At 38.6% G+C, this 25,919-nt stretch overlaps 1 protein-coding gene across 24 annotated transcripts in view; it reads right to left on the bottom strand.

Moving 5' to 3' along the window:
• GRIP1 (glutamate receptor interacting protein 1) overlaps nt 1-25,919 on the bottom strand; it is a 726,295-nt gene that overhangs the window by 194,469 nt on the left and 505,907 nt on the right. For all 24 annotated transcript variants that reach the window (XM_078336115.1, XM_078336116.1, XM_035256174.3 and 21 more), the window contains 2 exons: nt 6,777-6,912; nt 4,010-4,155 (listed from right to left, as the gene is read on the bottom strand). In XM_078336115.1, the coding sequence (XP_078192241.1) occupies nt 4,010-4,155; nt 6,777-6,912 (282 nt within the window). The remainder of the gene's footprint in view (nt 1-4,009; nt 4,156-6,776; nt 6,913-25,919) is intronic.

The following is a 25,919-nucleotide window of genomic DNA, read 5'->3' as shown; positions in this document are numbered from 1 at the left end:
TTATGTGATTATAACACTGAATCATTACAAAACTTCTGCAACTACTATAGCTATTTTACAGATTAGAAACTGAAGGCTCAGAGAATTTAAATAACATGCCCAAGGTCACAAAGACAAAAATGAGCAAAGCTGCCATTTAACTACTGACACAGTCCAAGCCTTTACACTCTATTTTATTGGCTAGTCTTGCTGAAAATGAAAAAGTTGTAGCAAGGTTTGTGAACATAGTCTCAAATTGATTTTGTTACAAAATGACTACTAAATCTTCTTTGTTAGAGTTTATGTGAAGAAAAGAACTTGTGACTGGTTATGCACATGTTTCCCGAGTGCTCTCATCTGGTCCCCAAGCCTCAAACACCATTGATATTCCCATTACCCTCAAATGTATATTTACATTCCAGATCTTTCTCTCAAACTCCAAATCATATCTCCATGTCTTGACATTTCCTCTTGCATGTCAAATAGGCACCTCAAATGTAGTATTTCAACAATGAACTGCTGATCTTTCTCTCACAAATCAGCTCAACTCACATTCTTACGCACCCCTGTTAATGGATACTCTGTCATTCCAGCTGCTCATACTCAGAATCTTGGGGTTAATTTTGACTCCTCTATTTCCGCACAACCCACATCTAGGCAATCCTGTAGGCTCTCCCTTCAAAATATATCGGGAATAGGACTGCTTTTCACTGTCTCTACCGCCATCTCTCACATGGATCACTGTAATTGACCTCCAGCTCATCAACCTTTTACCCTGGTCTCTTACAGTCTATTCTCAATGCAGCAGCCAGAGAGAGTCTCAGAAAACATAAATCACATTGTGTCACTCCTCTGCCCCAAACCATACAGTGACTTCCTGTATCATTCAGAGAAAAACAAGTTCCTCCCAGTGCCTACAAGGATACCCCACCCCCTTACATTTCTGACTTCATTTCCTAATTCTCTTACTGCTCATTCTGCTATAGCCACACTGTCCTCCTTAATGTTTCTAGAACAATCCTAAGTATATTCCCGCCTTTTGGTATTAGCACTGACTTTTCATTCTTCCTTGAACTCTTCCCCCAGAAATCCACACAGCCAACGCCTTCACCTCCTTCAGAAGTCATTGACTAATCTCACATTCTCAATGATGCTGTCCTAACCACTCTATTTGCAATTGCATTCCTGCCCTGACCACAGTGTTCCCAATCCCTTTCCTTGCACTGCTTTTCCCTATAGCATTCATATTATTCATATATAATTTACTTATTTATTATGGTTCTATTTTATTATCTGTCTTCTGCTAGAATATAAACTCTACTCACATTCCCCAAGCTCCTAGTACATAGTGGTGGCTGGAACATAGTAAATGCTCAGTAAGTCACTGCTGAACAAATGAATTCTACCAAACCTTCATATCAACCTGAGTTGCCACTAGCATGGAAGAGGAAAGAGCTATATCAGGGTAGCATCCATGTTCATAGCTAATAACAGGAGAGGTGGTGCTAGAACAGCATAGCTTAAATGCAGGGCAGCAGTCATATATCAGTCTACTTCACAATGAATATGCATATGGACTTTGGAGTCAGGCAGTCTGGATTCAGATATTGACTTTGCAGCTTATTAATTTGGGAAAATACTTAAGCCTTTGTAAAATGAAAACAAATAATGCCTATCTTAATAGTGTTGATTAGCTTACTATTTATTGAGAACTTTGACAGTGCCAGGCACTATTCTAAGTGTTTTCCAAATAATAACTCAGTTAATCCTCATAACAAATTTATATATAGGAACTATAATATTCCCATTTTACAGCTGTGGAAACTAAGACATAGGAAGTTTAAGTAACTTTCTCAAAGGCATGTAGCTAGCAAAATGTGGAGCTGGGATTTGAACCTCGCTACTGGATATAAAGTTAATCTCTGCTATGCTGACACCCCTTGTGGAAAGGATTAAATAACTCAATGGAAGTCAAGTTCTTTATAACGCCAGACATTTGGTACAATCAAAATCTGTTGGGTTGAGCATGGTGGCTCAGGCCTGTAATTCCAGCAGTTTGGGAGGCCAAGGCAGGTGGATCACCTAAGGTCGGGAGTTCGTGACCAGCCTGGCCAACATGGCAAAACCCCATCTCTACTCAAAATGCAAAAATTAGCTGGGTATGTTGGCAGGTGCCTGTAATCTCAGCTACTCGGGAGGCTGAGGCAGGAGAATTGCTTGAACCTGTAAGGTGGAGGTTGCAGTTAGCTGAGATTGTGCCATTGCACTTTAGCCTGGGCAACAGAGTGAGACTCTGTCTCAAAAAAAAAAAAAAAAATTAAAAAAGCAAAATCTGTTAGCTAATACTGCTATTATTACTACTTGACAATATGCGTTCTGAAGCTATTTTCATATAGATATATGATATATATGGACATATATCCATATAGATATATGATGTATATGGATATATATATATACACATATATATATATATCTCCCCTATGTGCCCATAGAAATAAAAAATTTAAAAAAGAAATGAATATATCCATTTAAGAATCAATGTAAAATACACTAAATAGGCTTTTTAAAAAACCTAGTCACTAACTACAAAGCCTAGATGGTACTTATTGCACAGAACTTAGAAGAACGTTGAATTAAAATGGCTTAAGTGGTGAATATGATGTTCACAGATCGCCTTAACAGAACACAGGCCCTTCATAATTTCATTCTTAGCTATGCCCTTTTTAATTCTTCCTGAGTAGGCAGTAAGTTTTTCAATTCAAGTAATTTTTAAGTATCAAGAAAGTTGGCTTTGCCATTCCTGTAATGAGGTATTGATGGCAAAGAGAAAAAAATTAAGAAGCTGGTTCTGCTTTGGAAATACTGTGGTGCAGCTGATCTTCCTGTGGGTTATGACTACAGCAATTCCTCCTTATCTGCAGCTTTATTTTCTGTGGTTTCAGTTACTCCCAATTAACTGCAGTCTGAAAATACTGAGTAGACAACTCCAGAAATAAACCATTCCTAAGTTTTAAATTGTGTGCTATCATGAGGAGTGTGATGATGATCTCACCCTATCTGCTTTATCCATCTGGATGTCCAGCACATTCACACTATTTACACTACCTGCCTCAGTCACTTAGTCGCCCATCTTGGGTATCGGATTGGCTATTATGTTCTTGCTGTACTATTTTTTTTCTTTTTTTTTTGAGACAGGATTTTGTTCTGTCTCCTAGGCTGGAGTGCAATAGCACCATCATAGCTTACTGCAGCTTTGACTTTCTGGTGCCTCAGCCTCCCAAGTAGCTAGGACTACAGGTGTATGCCACCATGTCTGAGTAATTTTTTTTTTTTTGGTAGAAACAAGGTCTCCTTTTGTTGCCCAGGCTGGTCTTGAACTCCTGGCCTCAAGTCATCCTCCTGTCGGCCCTGCAAAGTGCTGGGACTATAGGCATACATAGCCGCACCCAGCCCTTACAGTACTTGTGTTTAAGGAACCCTTATTTTACTTAATAATGGCTCAAAGCACAAAAGTAGTGAGATTGGCATATTGATATAATTGTTCAATTTTATTACTGTTTTATTTGTTTGTTTTTTAGACAGGACCTTGTCATGTTCCCCAGATTGGATGGCAGTGGTACGATCATGACTCACTGCAGCCTCAACATCTTGGGCTAAAATGATCTTCCCATCTTGGCCTCCCGAGTAGCTGGGAGTGCACCACCATGCCCAGATAATTTTCCTAATTTTTGTAGAGGTGGGGTTTTGCCATATTACCTAGGCTGGTCTTGAACACCTGGGTTCAAGCAATCCTCCTGCCTCAGTCTCCCAAAGTGCTAGGATTACAGAAGTGAGCCACTGTACCTAGCCACTTATTGTTGTTAATGTCTCACTGTACCTAATTTATCATTTAAACTTTATCATTATGTATGTATGTATAGAAAAATATATATATATATATAGGGCTTGACATTATGAGCAGTTTTAGGCATCCACTGGGGGTCTTGGAATGTATCCCCTGTGGATAAGCAGGGGCTACTGTACTTACAGACTGGTGGAAGCTCATATTCTACTTCAAGAACCACTCTTTCTCCCACATTCTTCAGCAAGCTGATGATCTCATCATGGCGGAATTTGGCCAGGTTGATTCCATTCACTGCTTTGATGTAGTCACCCACATCCAGCTGGTCACTTCTGCAAAATAGACAATGTTGTTTCAGCAGACCCACCCTCTCCACAGGCCAGTCTGACTATATTTCCACCTTCTCTTCATGAGTAGGCATGCAAGTGCAGAAGCAAACCTAGAGGATGGACAGCAGAAGTCCCTGCCTCCTGGGAGCTGGTGGGTCCTTACAGGTAGGAATACAGCTAAGGTCAGTTGAGAGCCAGGGGTCCCTTTACTCATGCTGCCTGTGATACCTTGGAAGTCCAGCTCTAAGTCTGCACTATCTCTGATTTTTTCCTTTTTGCCTGTTTTATTTTTAAAAGCACTATAAACAAAATCAAGAGATAATTTTTCTTTCTTTCTTTTTTTTAGTTGCTCTGTGCTAAACCAGTTGATTCTCTGGGATGGAATCTAGATCCTAGACATAGCATGCCTTTTTTTTTTTTTTTTTGCATTTTAGGTTTTGGTGTACATGTGAAGAACATGCAAGATTGTTGCATAGGTACACACATGGCAGTGCGATGCATAGCACGTCTTTTATTCTCAGTCTCTCTCATCTTTGCTGCCTGCCTTTTGTACATTTACAGCTTTCAATAACTTCACTGGGAGTTTGTCCAGGACTAAGGAAAGGGTCAGCTTATTTTGCTATTTGTTGTTTACAGCAGGATTGATAAGAAGAGTACTGGTGCAGGAGAAATCAGGATGCAAATATTGGGTTTCAGTACCATTCCTGTCTCTCTATACCACCATAATAGAATACTGGCTGCACTTGGACTTGAGTCAAACTCCATTTCTAAACCAAGAGCAGGTAGCAAGACCAACAATGGGTGTTAAAATTCATGTCATTATTAAGGATCTTCAATAATATTTTCTCCCAGAATAGAAATAGCTAATGCATTTATTTTATGTATAAATCTAGTTCCAATCATTCCTCCTTCAAAGAGCCTCCTAATCTGCCCCAATCTGCAGTACGTGCATGGCCCTTACCTCATTTCCTGACTTACGTCTGTAATAACATCTGTAATAACATGCTGTTGCCTTTTGCTAACATGCAATGCCACTGTTGCTCCCAAATGTTTCCTGTTTTTTATGCCTTATCTCCACTAATAGATTATGAGCCCCTTTAGGGCAGGGATCTCACCTTTAGTTATTTTGATTTACTACCTGCAAAATGGTAGTGCCTTAAACAGTGACTATTTGGTGATTTTTAATACTCAATATAACTGGCACAGTAATACTTTTAATTACAGCATTAATAACTGAAAATGCTACCCCTCTCCCCCTTCACACTTGCTTTGAGGGACAGATATAAAGAAGCTTTGGAGACTTATGAACCCCTAGCATCAAGAACTGGTCATGATTGTCATAAAATAAAGGAGGCTGTGGGTGTAGAAAGATGCCTCTTACAAGTCTAAGGAAAGTAGATTGAGGTGCTTGTGTCCACACCAGCCTCCCTCACAAACAATACCTTATGATCATAGAGCAATCCACTGGATTGAGTTTATTAATTGCACAAACAGGTTGATCACTAAAAGTAATCACAGAAATCACCGCTTCAGATGACATTTTATGAGGCAAGAACTCTAAGATTTAACCTGGAATTATGTAGATATAGATATTGGTGGCCAGAATTTAAGGTACTTTAGCCTCATGTTTATTTTCTATTTTATTTTATTTTTTGAGACAAAATTTTGCTCTTATTGCCCAAGCTGGAGTGCAACGGCCAGTCTTGGCTCAATGCAACCTTCACCTCCTGTGTTCAAGTGATTCTCCTGTCTCAGCCTCCCAAGTAGCTGGGATTACAGGCATGCTCCACTATGCCTGGCTATTCTTTTTTTGTTTTCAGTAGACATGGAGTTTCCCCATGTTTGTCAAGCTGGTCTTGAACTCCTGACCTTAGGTGATACACGTGCCTTGGCCTCCCAAAGTGCTGGGATTACAGGCATGAGACACTGCCCAGCCTGGCCTCACTTTTAATGAAACCTGATTTTCCATCCCCATTTTCTGAGGCAGATTTAGAATGAGTCTCAAGGAAGCCCACCCCAGGACATTCTGCCTTTGGCAATAGCAAGTGGAATTTGCAGTTCATGGAAAGAAGGACAGGTGAGACCTCCTCCTCCAACCCTCTGTCCTTTCAGAAACCAACTCTTGAAAATCTCACAAGTAGAAAAGGAGAGAGGATGTGAGACAAACAAAACTTTCACTTAAAACTCAGAGTTGAGTCTCCCACCCTTTGTAGATTAGCCATGTCCGTCTCTGGCAGTTTCGCCCACACACATCATATGGGTCATCTGTTTCATATTCAGATGATTGGAGCATCTCCTTCACACTGCAGCTTGTCTGCTGTTCAGTGGCACATTGGCAGACTAGAGCCACATAGGCTTTTTAAAATTAAAATCTTATGAGGGCCTGGCAGCTCCTGAGATGACAAAAGAATCTCCCTGGTGACTGCAGCCTAGGCCAGAACAGCCACGTGGGCAGACCTGGGAGCAGCTTCTGAAATGTGCCCCGCTGTGCTTCTGCTGGCCTGTGTTGCCCGGCAGATGGCAGCTGTCATTTATTTATTAGTGGCCACTTTTGATGGAGCTTTAATTCTTGAATTAATTACACCCTGTATTCCTTTCAGTAGATTTTCCCAAGAGGCAGTTACCTAGCAGCAATTCCTCCTTGCCGCAGATTAGATACTCTTGGCTTGCCGTCCTTATCAATTCCTCCCGATACTGTCAGACCCAGGGTAGTGCCTTCCTTCTTCATCAACTCAACGACTGTGGAGCCCTTGAATTCCTCTGTTAAAAGAAAAGCATTTGCCTTATTAAAATGGGAGTAGAATCACCAATGTTGTTTTGTGTATGGTTAAGTGACTCCTCCCCAGAAGCTCTTTCCACTTTTTCTTTTAAGAGAAAAGATTATCTATGGCCTCCTTCCATTATAATTTACAGAATATCTCATAAAGATGTTCATGCCGACAATGCTGAGGTGGATATTCTATTAGAGGTAATGAGTGTGGGCACCGTTTTTTTTTTTCTGTATTCACTCCATGTTGACAGTTAGTAGTCCAAATTGTCTTATGTACAAATAATATTCACTCTTTGTTTTCTGCCATTCTCGGGTGACTTTCTCTGGTTTCTCTCTTTGTAACGCCAATGGGAACAATTAAAAGTTGTAAAGTCGGGAATCAGAACAGAATTTTAGATAATAATATGAATGTATGTAGCGCAGTGGCAGACTCCAAGTTCATGGTTTGTTTCAGGTTAGGAAGCCACATGAAAGGAGGAGCGCTTTCTACAGGTTCTAGAAAAATGTTATTGACTTGACTTTCTTTGTCTTTCAAAAACAAAGTATGATGGCATATGTAACAACTCATATCACTCTTGCAGAATATGTCACAGCATGGCAAGGCAGGGTTTATCCTCAGAATTTCCAGGTAAGTGCCATAAATCTTTCAATTTCTACTTACAAAATTTTAAAATTTCACAGATCTTGTGGGGATAGTGTCTATACAGCAAGACAAAACTCAAATCTTTTTATTTTAGTCAGAGCAGAAGGTAAGAAAACTGTAAGAATTCCTTCTCTTCAGAAATAAAAATAAGTCAATATTTACCTTCTAGAGGCTAATTAGAATAAATGCTGTTTTAAAATTCTCTCTGATGTTATTCCCCAATCTGCAAATACATTTTCTCGGTAGGGATGGGGAAATTGCCCAATTTTCCAACTTCTCCTATGCATTTCAGGGGGAATGAACTTCTAGAACATCAAAGGCACATGTTAAAATGCAAGAACAAACTTGCTTTTTCAAAGTGAAATTAAAAAAAAAAGATTATTTGCACACCTTAACCCTTTCCCCAATTGCATACAGTTAATTATAATGTTGAAAATATCTATGAATGCATATCATAAAGGTTTTTAAATTGCTACTCCTAGTATATTATCCCACTAGCCAATGAAAAAATGAAATTGCATTAGATAAGGAAACAGTATCTCATCTGATCTAGTGAGGAGAACAGAGTACTTGGGGAAAGAAGGCAGGGGACGGCAAGCTGCTTATTTCCTCAGCAGCCTAGAGAATGTCCTTCAAGGCAGGGTTTTTGAGTTTTCCAGCTCCTGTGATTTTAACACACCAGCATACCATCTCTGGAAGGCGGCTTTCTCATGGCAGTCTCCTGACACTGTATACGTAAGTCATTATTGTCTTTTAAAGTAAAAGCCAAGGAGGAGTCTGGGTGTGTATAATGTTAGCTTCATCTATGACATTTTACATGAAAGACCAAATAGGAATTGAAATTCAGGAATGAAAATTCTTGTCAAGGGCATGAAAGTACAGGACCTTAAAAGGTCATCTGTTCCAGAAGTATCTGTAACAAAATCCTATCACTATGTGCATTTCTCCTGTGCTCCTTAAAATAAAACACAGCAACCCCCAGAAATCTCATGAAAACATATATAGGTTCAACTGATATTCAAAGACATCAACTTAATAAACAATCCCTCTAAACCCTTATTGGCAGAAGGCTAGGTATACATGTTTTAAATAAAGTTAATAATTAAAGTAACCAAAATGACATAATAGATGATGACCATTCATATTAAAGAGATATAATGTGCCCAACAATTCTGCCAACAAAAAGATTCTTTGTACTTTCTTTAAATATGCAGAGTGATCCTGTATATTTAAACATTTGATTATAGAACTTTACTTGTAGGGTTGGAAGCATAGATTTTCAAGTGACTATCTTAAAGTCTATCCAATTTTCATGAAGAAGCAACTATGAAATAGTAACACCAGGCATATAAGAAGTTTCCATTCATAAAAATTTTATTTCTACTCCAAGTTTTCAAGGCCATGCTTCCTATATAAAATGGGATGTACAGGTACAGCCTTATGGGAGGTGAACAATGTCATTTTCTCCAGAAGGAACCCAGGTGCTTGCCGGGGTTCTGGTTGAACCTTGAAAATCTAGAAAAGCTCAATTATTTTAGTTTAATTTCATCATTATTAAAATATAAATTCATCAATCTGGCTACTTTTTAAAGTGATAATAGTCAATTACCCTGTCACTGCAAAACATTTCAAATGCTTTCCTAAGAGCTAATTTTAATAATGTGAAATTGAGAAAATATTCCTGTACCAGCTAATTGAGTAATTTGTGCATTCATTAATTCAAGCACATAATAAATGCCTACTCTGAGCTAGACAATAAAAATCAAAGATGGAAAAAGTTAAGGCCATTATCCTCAAGACAGCCACAGCCTAGTCAAAGAGGCAATGTCACAGACCACTGTGCCATATAGCGTGAGTTGCGGGGAAGCAGCCACAAAGAAGATAGTCCAGGCAACAATGTTAGTGTGAAGGCCTGAGGTTCGAAATGCATCTATTTTACAGCTTTGTCTTCTATCCAATCTGCTGTACTTATCGACCAGGATTAGCTGAGCAGAGCAGACCAAAGAAGGAATATAAATTAGGCAAAACTCAGGAGTAAAGATAGAACATTCTTGCAAGAAAATTTGCTGAATCACAAGAATGGTAACTGCCAATAAGTATCTCTGGTCCCTGAAGAATTGACTAAATCTTTTATGGATGTTTCTGCAGGGAGTGGGAGAGAAGAAGTTGTCTGGAGAGAAAGGAACCTGCTTTTGGAGTTTGCTTTCAGCTCACCTGAAATCTCCACTTAGCCAATCAATCACTTAATGCCTTTTTGGTGTTTAATGTCTGCATAATGATCTAATGAAGACAGAAGAAATGAAGACAGATGTATTCATTTGCATGAGTTCACTTATATATCAAGGCTTACTGAACAAACACTGCCGTAAAACAGTGGAACTTGGGCAAGTCAATATGTACTGAGGATTTCTTTCTTTTGTGATTTAAATTGCAAATATCGCTCCCCCAATTAAGAGAACCTTGTAGGGGCACTGAAATCTCTTTCAATTAGCAAGCAGCACAGGCAACAGATGATGTCTAACTAGTGAGGAAAAAGATGGTTCTGAATTTGACTTTTTCCTTAATCACCATATTTAACGATCTTGGAAAATAAATGGTATAGGTTTACATCTGTACCATTACTTACTCAACGTAACCAAATAGAATCCCACTGACGGTATGAAATGCAGTTGTTTCCCATTTTTCTTTGTGTTTGTAATTCAATCTTTTTAATTACTGAACTCCAGAAAGTTGAAGAAAAGTAACAGTCATGCTTGGCAAACACAAGATAATTATAAAAATTTCTTACTAACAAATAAGGATATTTAAAAACATAGATGGTTATACAATTAGTATGCAGAAACTATATCCTTTATATAGACAAAGAACAGCAGTAAAAGGTTATAGAAGAGAAGGCCCCATTTAAAATAGCCAAAAGGTAAAATCTTTAGGAAAAAACTTCACAAAAATGTGCAAGATCTATACAACGACAACCTTAAAGTGCTTCTGAAGGATATAAGATTAAAATAAATGGAAAGGCATCCCATTCATTCATTCCATAAGAACTGAGCACTTACAATGTACCAGGCAGTGTTTGAGGCATTGGAGATACAGCACTGAACAAAATGAACACTATTCCTGCCATCTAAGAACGAATATTCCAGTGGATAGCATAAGTCAACATAAAAACACGTTTTCTTTAATCAACTGTGTATCTATACAGTAGCAGTGAATATATGTATACTAAAATAGATAAAATGTCATTTATAATTGTTCCAAAAATGAAATTCTTAGGCATACAAGTAACAAAACATATATAGTACTTATATGGTGAAAACTAAAAAATGCTGACGAAAGAAATTAAAGAAAGCCTAAATAATTGGAGAGACAAACATGTGTGGACTGGGAGACTCAGCATCATAAAGATGTTAATTCTTCCAAATTGATATATAGGTTTAATGCAAACTTTATCAAAATCCCAGCAAAGTATTTTGTAACTATAGACAAGATTATTCTAAAATTTATATGAAAGGGAAAGGCATAATTTTTAAAAGGAAGAAGAAAGTGGGAGGATTTAGTCTATTCAATTTCAAATTTATATAGTTATAGTAATAAAAACTGTGTGGTAGGCCAGGTGCAGTGACTCGTGCCTATAATCTCAGTGCTTTGAGAGGCTGCGAGAGAAAAATCTCTTGAGACTAGATGTTCAAGAGCAGCAACACAGTGAGACCTCATCTAAAAAAAAAAAAAAAGAAAATTTAGCCGGGCATGGTAGTGTGCATCTGTAGTCCCAGCTACTCAGGAGGCTGAGACAGTAGGATCTCTTCAGCCTGGGAGGTCAAGGCTGCAGTAAGCCATAATCATGCCATTGCACTCCAGCCTAGGTGATAGAGTGAGGCCCTGTTTCAAAAAGCAAAAGCAAAACCACTGTGTGGTGTTGATGGAGGGATAGACACATAGGTCACTGGAACAAAACAGAGGACCCAGGAATAGATTCACACAAATATGGCAAATGACACATAGGTCACTGGAACAAAACAGAGGACCCAGGAATAGACTCACACAAATATGGCAAATTAGTTTTTGACAAGATGCAAACGCAATTCAATAAAGTCTATTCAACAACTGATGCTGGTAACTTGCCATCCACAGGCAAAAAACAAAACAAAAATAAAAAAATTCCATAACTTGACCAAAGTTTCATATCTTGTATAAAATTTAATTCAAAATGAGTCACAGCCAAAAAATGTAAATCATAATATTATAGAAACCGTATGAAACATTTAGAAACTGTTTCTATTGGGGAAAACAAGGTAAAGAATATAAGGAATCTCTGTGTTATTTTCTACAGCTGCATATAAATCTATCAGTGGGTATCTGATTCAATTGGTCTGGGGTGTGTCCAGGCATCAGTAGTTGAAAAGCTCTCTCAGGGGATTCTAATTCTAACATGCAGCTAGAATTGAGGAAAACTGCAAACTCTACTACAGGACATGCTCTCCCCAGACCTCATGTAATCTCCTACCGTTTGTTACTCCTCTGCCTTTAACACCTCCCCTTCATCCACCTCCCCAGCTGAGAGGGTCTTCATGGCAGCTCTGGAATGACTCCTCCGAGGAACCACTGAGAACACTGTTTGCCCACATGGATTAGGAGCCCTCCCAGGCTGTGCCACTATCGCCCTTTATTTACTCTCGTCAGAGCCTGTGCCACCTGTTGTTTAATCATCACATACATCTGTCTTTCTTCTTTCAGCAACTCTGGGGCAATTGTCCATGCTGTAATTTCCTGTTCATATAGCCCCTGAATTTTAGGGACTTGCCAAAATGTATGGGTAACTCCCTTTTTCTGTGTAAGCCTATTTTATTTTTTAAATAAGCAATGAGACAAAAATTTCAAGACACAAGAGTGTCACAGAACAAGATTATTATGCTGGACTTCATTCTGTGCAAAATAGTTTTACAAAACAATGAGAGGGTTGGATATGGGTTCTGATTACCTTATGCCCATGATACTTCTTTTCTGTTTTATTTTCTTTTGTTTTTTTGTATGTTCAAGCAGATCCAGGCTGACCAATTTAGAGGGACAGACACTGAAGCCTTTACCAGCCTCCTCACCCAGGACCCTGCTTTCAGGTGTCTGTTCTTTTTACAAGCTCTATTGAAGGAGATGGGATTGGTGGTATGACATACCTCATACTGGGAGGCTTCATGGACAGGCAGTCTCCATTCTTTACTAGCAATGTTAAACAACCAACTAGCATACCTTGGGACATGTGGTTTCTCACAGAATCTTTGTAAGAGTACATGTTTTATTTTTGTAATAATGTAAAACTATTGGCATTTTTAATGATATTGTTAAGTTTATATTATATTTTAGATTCTTGTCTATAACTGTGAAATATTTTGCTGGGATTTTGTTAGGATTTATGATAAGCCTGTATGTCAATTTGGAAAGAATTAACACCTTTCCTGTGCTGAGTCCCCCAGTCCACGCACATGGTTTGACTTTGCAATATTTAGACCTTTAATTTATTTCATCTGCATTTTCTAGTTTTCAGCATGTAAGTACTGTATGTTTTGTACTAAGAAATTTTTTTGGAGCAATTATAAATTGTTCCTAAGAATTTCATTTTTGGGAACAATTATAAATATTAAAAAAAATTTTTTTTATTGTGGGGAATCTCACTGTGTTACCCAGGCTGATCTCAAACTCCTGGGCTCAAGGAATTCTCCTGCCTGGGCACCCCAAGGTTCTGGGATTACAGGTGTGAGTCACCATGCCTAGCCTAAATTACATTTTATCATTAATTTTCATGTACATATGTTCATTGCTAATATATAGTTATACAATTGATTGTAGTATATTTAGCTTGTATCCTGTGGCCTTGCTGAACCTATTATTTCTGGAAGCTTTGTGAGTTTTTTTGTAAATTCCTTAGAGTTTTCTATATAGACAATTTTCATCTACAAATAGGGACAATTTTATTTCATTTCTAATCTATACATATTTATTACCCTTTCTTGCCTAAAGCACTGGCTGAACTTCCAGCACTCTGTTAATTTAGAGAGGGATGGGCTTACCTTGTTAAGGTCATAGAGGAAAAGCATTCAGTCTTTCATCACTAAATATTATGTTAGTTGTAGGTTTCCTCTATAGATACTTTTTACGAAGTTGAGGAAGTTCCTCTCTATTCCCACTTTTCTGAGAGTTTTAATAATGAATGGCTTTGAATCTTGTCAATTTGTTTTGCATTGAGTGACATGATCATGAGATTCTTTTCTTCTTTAGCTTGATAATATGAGAGATTACATTGACTGATTTTCTAATATTGGACCAACGTTGCATCTCTAAAATACGCCCCATTTTGTCATAGTATATACTTTTAAAAATATATTGCTGAATTTTATTTACTAATATTTTATTAATAATTTTTTTAATCTACATTCATGAGTGATGCTAGTCTGTTGTTCTCTTTTTTGGTTTGGTGTCAAAGTAATAATACTAGCTTCATAAAATGAGTTGGAAAACACATTTCTTCTTCATCTGTTTTCTGGAAGAGGTTGTGCAGAATTGTTCTTAATTCCTTTTAAGCATTTCTATGGTGAATTCACAGGACCACCACTGGATGTCTTAACTTTTCAAAGGAAACACAGCCACACTTGATATCTGTTGTATGTAATGTTACCTGCTAGGTTGAGGTAGTTCAGTTAAACATTAGATCACCCTATACTGCTTTTGTTTATGTCACAAAGCTGAGTTTTTTCCAGGTACTGTGATAATAAGCAAGCTTCATGTGAAAAACCAGTGTGAAACTGGAATTGAGGTGATCAGTGACTTGATTTAAGGACTTGAGAAGTTGTATAACATTCAGCAGGCATGTATATACCATTCATTATTAACTACTTGTGGTTACTTAAGAGTGAAATAAACATATTTTGTTCATATATATATATATATATATCTTTTTCAAATGGCTAATAAGTTAGGATAAAATATGAACTGTGTTGTGTAGGCCTAACTACTTAGGAAATTGAACCAGCGGTATTTCATTTGGCCTGGAGGTGCTGTAAAAAATTGCTGAGACACTAAGTGCTCTGTGAACTGAGAAGTTTAGAAACTTCTGCCCTAGGACTTTATCTTGTTTTCATTCAGCTGGTGGAAGTGGAAAGACAGCTCTCTTAAAAGCCATTATTGGCCTGCTTATGTTCACATCCCAAGGGCAAGAACTTACTCCATCCATGTCCACAGCTAACTTTAAAGGAGGCAGAGAACTAGAGTCTAGAGGATGCAATGGGGGTAGGATGGATACGGGAGGACAGGTACTGACTGTGCCACACAGGCAACATGATAGACTGAAATACATCACAGTGGCTATGTGAATGGCACGGATACCAGACATAGTAATGAGGAGGAATTTTACTGAGTTAGAGACCAATTAGGATGTGGGAAGCATGGAAGCATGGAAGAGTGAGGATCAAAAAGGCCCAGGGTTTCCAACTTGTTTGATTGGTGGATGTTGACATCTGTCACTGAGAAAGGGAATCTAGAAAACAGAAAGTTTGTGTTGCTGTGAGTGATTGGAGTGGGGCAGGCACACTATGTAACGTCACATAAGAGAAATTTAACATTGAAATACCACAGAAAAACTAAGTCTTAAAATAGTTTCCATCATACCTTAAAATCATCTATAAGACCTTCACCCCATGACCATAGCATAAAAAGAGAAAACACAGTTTAAAAGCAACCACTAGAGGCATATTCATCAAAATAGGTGATGTTACTTCTTTAAGTTCTAACTGCAGAGATTTTTAAAAATACCATAAACAGTTAAATAGAAATATTATAGTGAAAACTCTACAAAGTAAATCACAGATTTTGAAATGCTGGTGTCAACAATAGTGTTTCGTTCCCTGCTGTATCTCCAGCATCTAGAATGGTGCCTGGAATACTCACAGGTTACACCTGGTAACTGCTAGATGAGCAAGCACATCAGTCCCAAAAAAGGGAATTATAATGGGGTGGTGAGCAGTGGCTTGTGGCAGACAGAATTACTGCTGGATGGTGCAGAAGCAAAATGATAAAGGAGCAGAATTTGAACAGGAGCAGAATTATTTCCCTAAGCTTACTTGATTGATTATTTGTACCAATGCCTTAGTAAGGGGAATTGGGGCACACACCAGAATACTATAGCTATATCTGTGTACTACTGTTGAAAAAAATATTGCTCACACTACAGTTTTATCTGTATATTACTTTTAGTGATGCCACTAGGAAGTTTATTCCCCTCAGGAAATAAACAGATGCTTTTTCCAATACTCATTTCAAGCTCTCCCTAACATCCCCTGGTTCAGCAAAGCTGTGGGGATCAAAGCTGGGTTTCTGTGATGAACTGTTGCATTTTCAGTCTCAGTTCTGGCCATCCAGACAAGCCGAGAAAGGTTTTTGGGCATTTTCTACCTCTGCATAGTGATATGAGGGATATACTAGAATTTTTCTCATCCCTTGGGAGTCTGAATATAAATTTGATCAGTGGCAGGGGTTTTCAGCATTTAAATATTACCTGGCACAAATATTCATGTGAAACAAAATTACGATTGGAATTTATCTCATGCAGTGATGGGAGGGCTGGATTAATATCTGTATGTTTCCCAGAGCACCTCCAAAGAAAGGGGACATACAAATATGCAGTGCCAAATACAAAAATATGTGACCCCTGGAGGTATATAATATATAGGTCAAGATTCTTTTAAAAATTATTGCACAGAGATGTTGACTGTTTCTGGTATAACTAATTCAGGTATCAAATGTCTTCTACAGCATTCAGTTAAAAAAAAAATCCCTGCTTTTAAAATATGGCAATACTAGAATTCTTTCAATTTCTACTTCTCCAAAAACCAGTTATTTAATTGTCAAAATTTGCTATTAAGCTTTCCAATGTCAAACTTATTAACAAGTTATTTAGTTTTCCCGAGTCTTGGTTTCCTTACATCTAATTTAGGGCTGATAACAGTGTCTACCTATAGAATGCGGTGAAGATTAAATAATACAATTCTTATAAGGAACTTAGAGTATATAAGGAACTTAGAGTAATACCTGTCACACAGGAAGTGTTCAATATATGTTAGCCAGGGTATTATTGTTGTATTGTTGCCATTATTATTGTTATTTGGATATTGGAAATTTCTGTGTATAAAAAACTGCCAGTTTTCTACTATATTTTGATTATTATGAATATAAAACAAAATAATTAGCAGTGGTATTTAACTGCTGGTGAAGTCACTGACTACTTTGAGAATCTAATGAAAGCAGGGAACCCTTGTCCCAGAAAAATTGTGCACATGATTTCTCAGGGGAATTTATGAATTCCCGTTTGGGTTTATCCATGTACCCTTCTTTAGAAACTCTGACCTAGAAGATCAGGTTTGAGCACTGTGAAAATCAAACAGCAATTTACACTGGAGTGACACTTTATAATTTGTGTGTGTGTGTTAGGTAGGGGTTGTAGAATAGCAAACAGCACCCACATCTATCAGTCATGTATTCCTACACAGTCATCACAGCCATCTGATAATCTAAATTAAACTATGATGCAAGATATCAGAAACAGGAAGTGGCTCACCTCAGCAAAATCTCCTCTCCTAAGCATGATGGCCTGAGTGGTGGACATTTAAACGTAAGAAGTGATAAGGATGGGACGAAAGCACTGGGCAGCACATCTCATAATTGCACTTGCTTCAAGAGCCTCAGGCAATTTTTCTTTGGGAGAACTCTCCATCTGTAATTTTTACTTGTAAGCCCTTATAATCACATTGTTGACATGATTAAAAACTGGATTTTTCAAGTTAAACTGAAGCAATTGGCATGGCTATCTTTGAATTTAATTACTCTGATTTTCAATGTTTGCTTAGATAAGTTAACTACATTCTTAGAATTACTTATAAATTGTTTTGACCTAATATTTTTAAGCATTTACAATGGTCAGACTCTGTGGTAGAGGCTAGTATTTCAAAGACCAATAATCGCTGCCTCTACCTTTCTTCAGTTCACATTCTAAATGTCTAAGAGACAAACAGTGAATAATTTCAGTGAAATGTGGTCAGTCCATAGCATGACCTGGGAACCAAAAAGGGAATATCAGCTCAACTTGTGGTCCTGAGAAAGTCCTCTATAGGCTATTGATGGCTATTTAGAGGTTAAGTTCTTCTTTAGATGAAAGCAGGATATTCCAAAGGAGTATAAATCATTCTATTATAAAGACACAGGCACATATATACTTATTGCGGTACTAGTCACAATAGCAAAGACTTGGACCAACCCAAATGCCCATCAATGATAGAATGGATAAAGAAAATGTGGCACAAATACACCATGGAATACTATGCAGCCATAAAAAGGATGAGCTCATGCCCTTTGAAGGGACATGGATGAAACTGGAAACCATTCTTAGCAAACTGACACAGGAACAGAAAACCAAACACCTCATGTTCTCACTCATAAGAGGGAGTTGAACAATGAGAACTAATGGATACAAGAAGGGGAACATCACATACCAGGGCCTATTGGGAGGTGGGGGGATAGGGGAGGGATAGCAGGGAGTTGGGGAGGAATAGCATTAGGAGAAATACCTAATATAGATGACAGGGTGATGGATGCAGCAAACCACCATGGCATTTGTATACCTATGTAACAAACCTGCACATTCTGTACATGTACCCGAGAACTTAAAGTATAATGATAAAAATAAAATAAAGTAGGGTATTTACTTGCAGTATTACTGTTGCTTCCACTTAATAGAGAAATGAAGATACCAGGTATTGCTTAGCAAATTAATGAGCTATTTGGGGAGGAGATCTTTTATTTTTGCATGTATTTTTGGGTATCCTTTTGGTCAGTATCCTATTATTTTTATATTTTTTTGAGACAAGGTCTCACCCTATTGCCCAGGATGTACTGCAGTGGTTTGATCACAGCTTATTTCAGTCTTAACTTCCTGGCCTCAAATGATCCTCCTGCTTCAGCCCCCTGAGTAGATGGGACAACAGGTGTGTGCCACTATGCATGGCTAATATTTTAAAATGGTATTTTTTTTTTTTGTAGAGATGGGGTCTCACTATGTTGCCTCAGCTGGTCTTGAACTCCTGGGATCAGGCGATGGTCCCACCTTAACCTCTCAAAGTGCTAGGACTACAGGCATGAGCCATGGTGCCAGGCAGGCCAGTATCTTATATTGAATAACTATTTGAATATGAAAATACAGAACTACTGTGCTAAGATTAGAACGATCAGATGTTCTGATCTAGGAGTTCAGCTGAACAATAAGGAATGGGAGCAGCTTGGTGGATAAAAATAAAAGAACACTCTGGAAGTGAAAGAAGACCCTGAGAAAGATATCAGGTAAGGCTGTAATACAGCTAGTGAGCTCATCACCCCTGAGTTAGGTCGGTTAGCGTTCAACATAAGGGGCCAAATGTTGCATCTTCAAAGACAACTAAGAGCACAAGACTTGAGGTTCCATTCTGCCTGAAAGGGAAATGGAGAAAGGATAAACTTCAACAAGAAATCAGACTTTTTTTTTTTTTTGAGACAGAGTTTCGCTCTTGTTACCCAGGCTGGAGTGCAATGGCGCGATCTCTGCGCACCACAACCTCCGCCTCCTGGGTTCAGGCAATTCTCCTGCCTCAGCCTCCTGAGTAGCTGGGATTACAGGCATACGCCAACATGCCCAGCTAATTTTTTGTATTTTTAGTAGAGACGGGGTTTCACCATGTTGACCGGGATGGTCTTGATCTCTTGACCTCGTGATCCACCCACCTCAGCCTCCCAAAGTGCTGGGATTACAGGCATGAGCCACCGTGCCCGGCCCAGACTTCTTAAATAATCAGGGAAAAGAACTTAGAGCTACACTCACGTGGCCTCTTTCTTTCATGAATATCTACCCATGAATCTAGCATGAGCTAGAAACCTAACTGAATAGAGAAATTAAAATGAAGAAATTCCTGATACTTTTAAAGATTATCCATTGTTTTAAAGTAGTTTATACTTTTCCAAGTATTCTTACATCTATTCACTAAGTTAGCCTTTAGAAAAACTCTGTAAAGAAGAGCATATTACCATTTTATAGTTTAGGGACACCGAGACTTGAAAATTAGGGTCCCTTAATTAGGCAGAACTTCACGTCTGTTTTATGTACATGAAATTTCTTCCTCATATAACTGAATGCTACAAAGTTTCAGACTCATCATACAGTAATTGTCAAATATCGGCCCAAAAGAATGTGTAGATGAAATACTTTTGCGAAAAGGTAAGAAAAATAAAGCTAGCCTCAGGCAGACTCCAAGCCACCAGGCCACTAGTAAATCAGTCCCTCTCATTTTGTTACAGATGCTTGTGCATCAAGGGCATTTATTTGACTTTCTCTTGTTTCATGAGACTTGATCCATTTCAAATAAAGGAACAGATGGAAAACTAATAGTGCCGTCACTGCAGATAACCAAGAGGCAAAGTATCTGGGGAGTCCTGTGGACTCTCCATGGAGAAGCCATGGGCCTCCTGTGGTGAGTCAGAGTTTCATGAGAGCCCTACTCAGACCCACTGAATTCAGAACTGGAGGAGGCTGTGCTGCCTGTATCAAGGACAGCTCTCACACCCTGTATTTGGCTTCCTCTATCCTAACAGGGAGGGTAGCATTCTCTCCTGGTCCCTTTCGTTTCTTCTGCTCCATATGGGAAACCACTTTCTTATCACAAAGAAATGTCCCCTATTGGAGTAAGCAGAAAGAGAATGAGAAGATAAAGCAGTCACTACTATTTCCTCTTTGGTGCCATCCATCCTTTGTATTAGTACCTCAGTCACCTTATGTAACACTATCTTACCCAAGTATAACTAACTTCTAGCCTCACTCTGAGTTTGAAATGCTTTAGCCCCTCTCTCCCTTTCTCCTTTCCTTCCTTGAACCTCTTCCTCCCTCCCTTCCTTCCTCCCATTGAAAATCTACTGAGAATTTCCTAAATTCTAGGGCAGCAAATGATGTAGACTTAGTCCCTGACCTCAAGGAATTTATATTCGATTAAAAAATATAGACCTTGGGAGTCAGAGCAAGAAGGCTGAATAGAAGCCTCCCTGATCACCCTCCCTGCAGGAACACCAAATTTAACAACTATCTACGCAGGAAAGCACCTTCATAGAAACAAAAGTCAGGTGAGTGATCACAGTACCTGTTCGTAACTTCATATCACTGAAAGAGGCACTGACAAGGGCAGGAAAAACAGTCTTGAATTGCCAGTACCACCCCTTCCCCATCCTGCAGCCTCACGGCATGAAGAATCTGTGAGCTTAGAGGAAGAAAAGTGCAGTGATTTGGGGGACTTTGCATTGGAATTTAGTGATGCCCTATCACAGTGGAAAGCAACACCAGGTAGAATTCAGCCCATGGAGGAAGCATTTTGACCAGCCCTAGCTAGAGGGGAATTATCCATCCCAGCAGTTGGCATATGAGCTGTGACAAGCCCCACCATGGTGGAATAAAGTGCTTTTGGTCCCTAAATAAACTTGAAAGGCCATCTAAGCTACAAGAACTGCAACCCCCAGGCAAGTCCTAGTGCTGTGCTGGGCTAAGAGCCCACTGACTCGGTGGGCATGTGATCTAGTAAGATATCAGCTGGGGTGGCTAAAGGAGTGCTTGCACCACTCCTCTCTCAAGCCCAGGCAGCACAGCTTGCAGCTCCAAAAGAGACCCTTTCCATCTGCTTGAGAAGAGGAGAGGAAAGAGTAAAGAGGACTTTGCCTTGCAAGTTGGATACCAGCTCAGCTACAGTAGGATAGGAGACCACACAAAGTTGGGAGGACCTCATTACAGACTGCCGCTCTCTAACAAAATTTCTAGAGAAAACCTGGGTAAAAACACACTGCCTTGAAGGGAAGAACCCAATTCTGGCAGGATTTATCACCTGCTGACTAAAGAGCTCTTGGGCCCTGAATAATTGCAGTGGTAGCAAGGCAGTACACGCCATGGGCCTTGGGTGAAAATCTGAGGCATCCTGGTTTCAAGTGTGACCCAGCATATTCCCAACTGTGGTGGCCATGAAGAAAGACCCTTTCTGCTTGAGAAAAACAGAGGAAGAATAAAGAGGACTTTGTCTTATAACTTAGGTACCAGTTTGGCCATGGGGGTAGAGTACCAAGTGGGCCCTTGGGGTTCCCATTCCAGGCCTTGGCTCATGAATGGCATTTATGGATCTGCTCTGGGCTAGGGGGGCCCACTGCCCTGAAGTCCTGGAAACATTCATCACAAGCCAACTGAAGAGTCCATGGGCCTTAAGTGAACATCGGTGGTACTTTGGCATTATTCCCCATGGCCCCTTGGAGCCGGTGGCCACAGGGAGAGGCTACTCTGCCTGTAGAAAGCAGAGGGTAGAGTGAGAAGGACTTTTTATTGTGCTTTAGGTACCAGCCCAGCTGCAGTAGAATAGAGCACCAGGTAGATTTCAAAGGTTTCTGACTCCAGGACCTGGCTCCTGAATGGCTTCTCTGAACCCATCCAGGGCCTGGGGGAACTCTCCACCCTGAAGGGAATCTTCACCCTGAAGCGTGGCTGGTTCTGCCACTTGCCGATTATAGAGTTCTAGGGCCTTGAGCAAACATAGGCATTAGCCACGTAGTGGTTACAGCAGGCCTTGGATGAGACCTAGTGCTGTGTTAGCTTCAAGTCTGACCCAGTGCAGTCCCAGTGGTAGTGGCCACAGGGGTGCATGTGTTACTCCTTCCCCAGCTCCAAGCGGCTCAACAGAGAGAGAGAGAGAGAGAGACTGTCTATTTGGGAGAAAGTATGGTAAGAGAGCAAGAGTTTCTACCTGGTAATCCAGATAATTTTTCTGGATCTTATCCAAAACCACTAAGGTGGTACCTCTATGACTCTGTAAGAACCACAGCGTTACTGGGCTTGGGGTGCCCCTAATGCAGATATGGATGCAGTGACCAAAAAATTAGATCCCAACACCCAAGTCCCTTCAAATGCCTGGAGAGCCCTCCAAAGAAGGATGGATGCAAACAAGCCCAGACTGCAACAACTACAAAAAATATTTAACTCATAAATGCTCAGACACTGATGAACATCTAAAAACATCAAGATCATCTAAAAACATGACCGCATAAAATGAATAACATAAGGCACCAGGGACCAATCTGGAGAAATAGAGTTATACAAACTTTCAGAGAGACAATGCAAAATAGGTGATTGGAGCAAACTCAATGAAATTCAAAGTAATACAGTGAAGAAATTCAGAATCCTATTGGATAAACTTAACAAAGAAGTTAAAATAATTAAAAAGAATTGAGCAGAAATCTTGCAGTAGAAAACAGGCAACTGGCATACTAAAGAAATGCATCAGAGTCTCTTAATAGAAGTGATCGAGCAGAAGAAAGAATTAGTGAGCTTAAGACAGGCTATTTAAAAATAGACAGAAAAGACAAAAGAAAAAAGAATGAAAACGAATAAGGTATGCCTAAAAGATCCAGAAAATAGCCTCAAAAGGGCAAATCTAAGAGTTACTAGCCTTCATCAGGATGTAGAGATAGATAGGGGTAGGAAGTTTATTCAAAGTGATAATAGCAGAGAACTTCCCAAACCTAGAGAAATATATCCGTATTTAAGTACAAGAAGGTTATAGAACACCAAACAGAATGAACCAAAAGAAGACTGGCCTAAGCCATTTAATCAAACTCTCAAAGGTAAAGGAAAAGGAAAGAATCCTAAAGTCAGCAAAAGAAACAAGTAACATAGAATGGAGCTCCAATAAATTTATCAGCAGACTTTTCAATGGAAATCTTACAGGCCAGGAGAGAGTAGCATTACATATTTAAAGTACTGAAAGAAAAAAACTTTTATCCTTGAATAGTATATCTGGCAAAAATTGCTTTAAGCATGAAGGAGAAATAAAGACTTTCCCAGACAAATAAAAGCTGAGGGATTTAATCAACACCCAACCTGTCCTATAAGAAATGCTAAGGGGAATTTTTCAATCTGAAAGAAAATGATGTTAATGAGCAATAAGAAATCATCTGCAGTTGCACAATTCACCAGTAATAGTAAGCAGAGAGAAAAACACAGAATACGGTAACACTGTAATGGTGGCATGTAACTTTAAATAGAAAGACTAAGTGTTGAACCAATCAAAAATAATAACTATGACAACTTTTCAAGAAATAGCCAGTACAATAAAACATAAAGAAAAAAACAAAAAGTTAAAAAGCAGGATGACAAGGTTTAAGTGTAGGATTTTTGTTAGTTTTCTTTTTGCGTGTTTGTTTGTACACTGTTAAGTTGACATCAGTTTAAAATAATGGGTTATAAGACAGTATTTGCAAGCCTTATGGTAACCTCAAATTGAAAACATACATACAACAGATACATAAAGGATAAAAAGGAAGACATTAAAACTTATCACCAGGAAAAATCACCACTAAAAGGAAGACAGAAGGAAGAGAAGACCACAAAACAATCACAAAACTAATAAGAAAATGGCAGAAGTAAATCCTTACTTATCAATAATAACATTGAATGTAAATGGACTAAACTCTCCAATCAAGAGACAGAGTGGCCGAATGGATAAAAAATAAGACTCAACTATCTGTTGTCTATAAGAAACACACTTCACCTATGATGACTCATATAGACTGAAAACAAGGAATGGAATAAGACATTCTATGCCAATGGAAACCTAAAAAGGGCAGGAGTAGGTAAACTTTATCAGACAAAATAGATTTCAAGACAAAACCTGTAAGAAGAGACAGAGAGGGTTCATTAAATAATGACAAAAAGGTAAATTCAGCAAGAGGATATAACCACTGTAAATATATGTGCATCCAACACTGGAGCATGCAGATCGACAAAGCAAGTATTGTTAGAGCTTAAGATGGAGACAGAATTCAACACAACAATAGCTGGATATTCTACTTTCAGGATTGAATAAATCATTCAACAGAAAATCAACAAAGAAACAATGGACTTATCTGCACTACAGACCAAAAGGACCTAATTGATATCTACAGAACATTTTATTCAACAGTTGTGGCATACACATTCTCCTCAGCATGTGGATCAACCTTGAGGATAGATCATATGTTTGCACAAAACAAAAAATGGAAAGATACTCCATATTCATTGATTGGAAGAATCAATATTGTTAAAATGCCCATACTACCGAAAGCAATCTACCAATTCAATGCAATCCCTATTAAAATACCGATGACATTCTTCACAGAAATAGAAAAAACAATCCTAAAATTTATATGGACCCACAAAAGACCCAGAATAGTCAAAAGTATCCCAGGCAGAGGAGGGGGGAGAACTGAAAGAATCACATTACCTGACTTCAGAATACACTGTAGTGCTATAGCAGCCAAAACAGCATGATGCTGGCATAAAAACAGATACACAGAGCAATGGAACAGAATAGAGAACCTAGAAACAAATTCATATATCTACAGTGAACTCATTTCCAACAAAGGTGTCAAGAACATACTTTGGGGAAAAGATAGTTTCTTCAATAAATTATGCTGGGAAAACTAGATATCCCTATGCAGAAGAATGAAACTAGACCCCCATCTCTTGTTATATGCAAAAATCAAGTCAAAGTAGATTAAAGATTTTAATTCAATATCTCAAATTATGAAACTACTACAAGGAGATATCAAGGACACTTTCCAGGACATTGATTTGGACAAAAATTTCTTAATACCCCACAAGCACAGGCAACCAAAGTAAAAATGGACAAATGGGATCATATGAAGTTAAAAAGCTTCTGCACAGCAAAGGGAACGATCAACCAAGTGAAGAGACAACCCACAGAATGGGAGAAAATACTTGCAAACTATACATCTGACAAGGGATTAGTAACCAGAATATAAAAGGAGCTCAAACAACTCTACAGTAAAAATTTTAAAATAATAATCCAATTTAAAAATGGGCAAAATATTTGAATAGACATTTCTAAAGAAACCAGACAGACAAATGGCAAACAGTTATATGAAATGGTGTTCAAATCATTGATCAGCAGAGAAATCCAACTCAAAGCTACAATGAAATATGATAAGATCTCACCCCAGTTAAAAGTAAAGAAGTAACAAATGCTGGTGAGGACATGAAAAGGGAAGTCCTGTGCACCATTGGTGGGAATATAAATCAGTACAACCACAATGCAGAACAGTTTGGAAGTTCCTCACAAAACTAAAAATAGAGCTATCATACGATCCAGCAATCCCTAGCAGCATATACACATATACTGCTAGGTGTATGCCCTAATAAAGGAAATTGATATTTCAAAGAAATATCTGCACTCCCGTATTTATTGTAGCACTATGTACAACAACTAGGAT

Source organism: Callithrix jacchus, chromosome 9, assembly GCF_049354715.1.
Source record: "Callithrix jacchus isolate 240 chromosome 9, calJac240_pri, whole genome shotgun sequence".
NCBI lineage: Eukaryota > Metazoa > Chordata > Mammalia > Primates > Cebidae > Callithrix > Callithrix jacchus.
The sequence above is the reverse complement of the archived record's forward strand: the minus strand, read 5'-3'. Positions and strand labels throughout refer to the sequence as shown.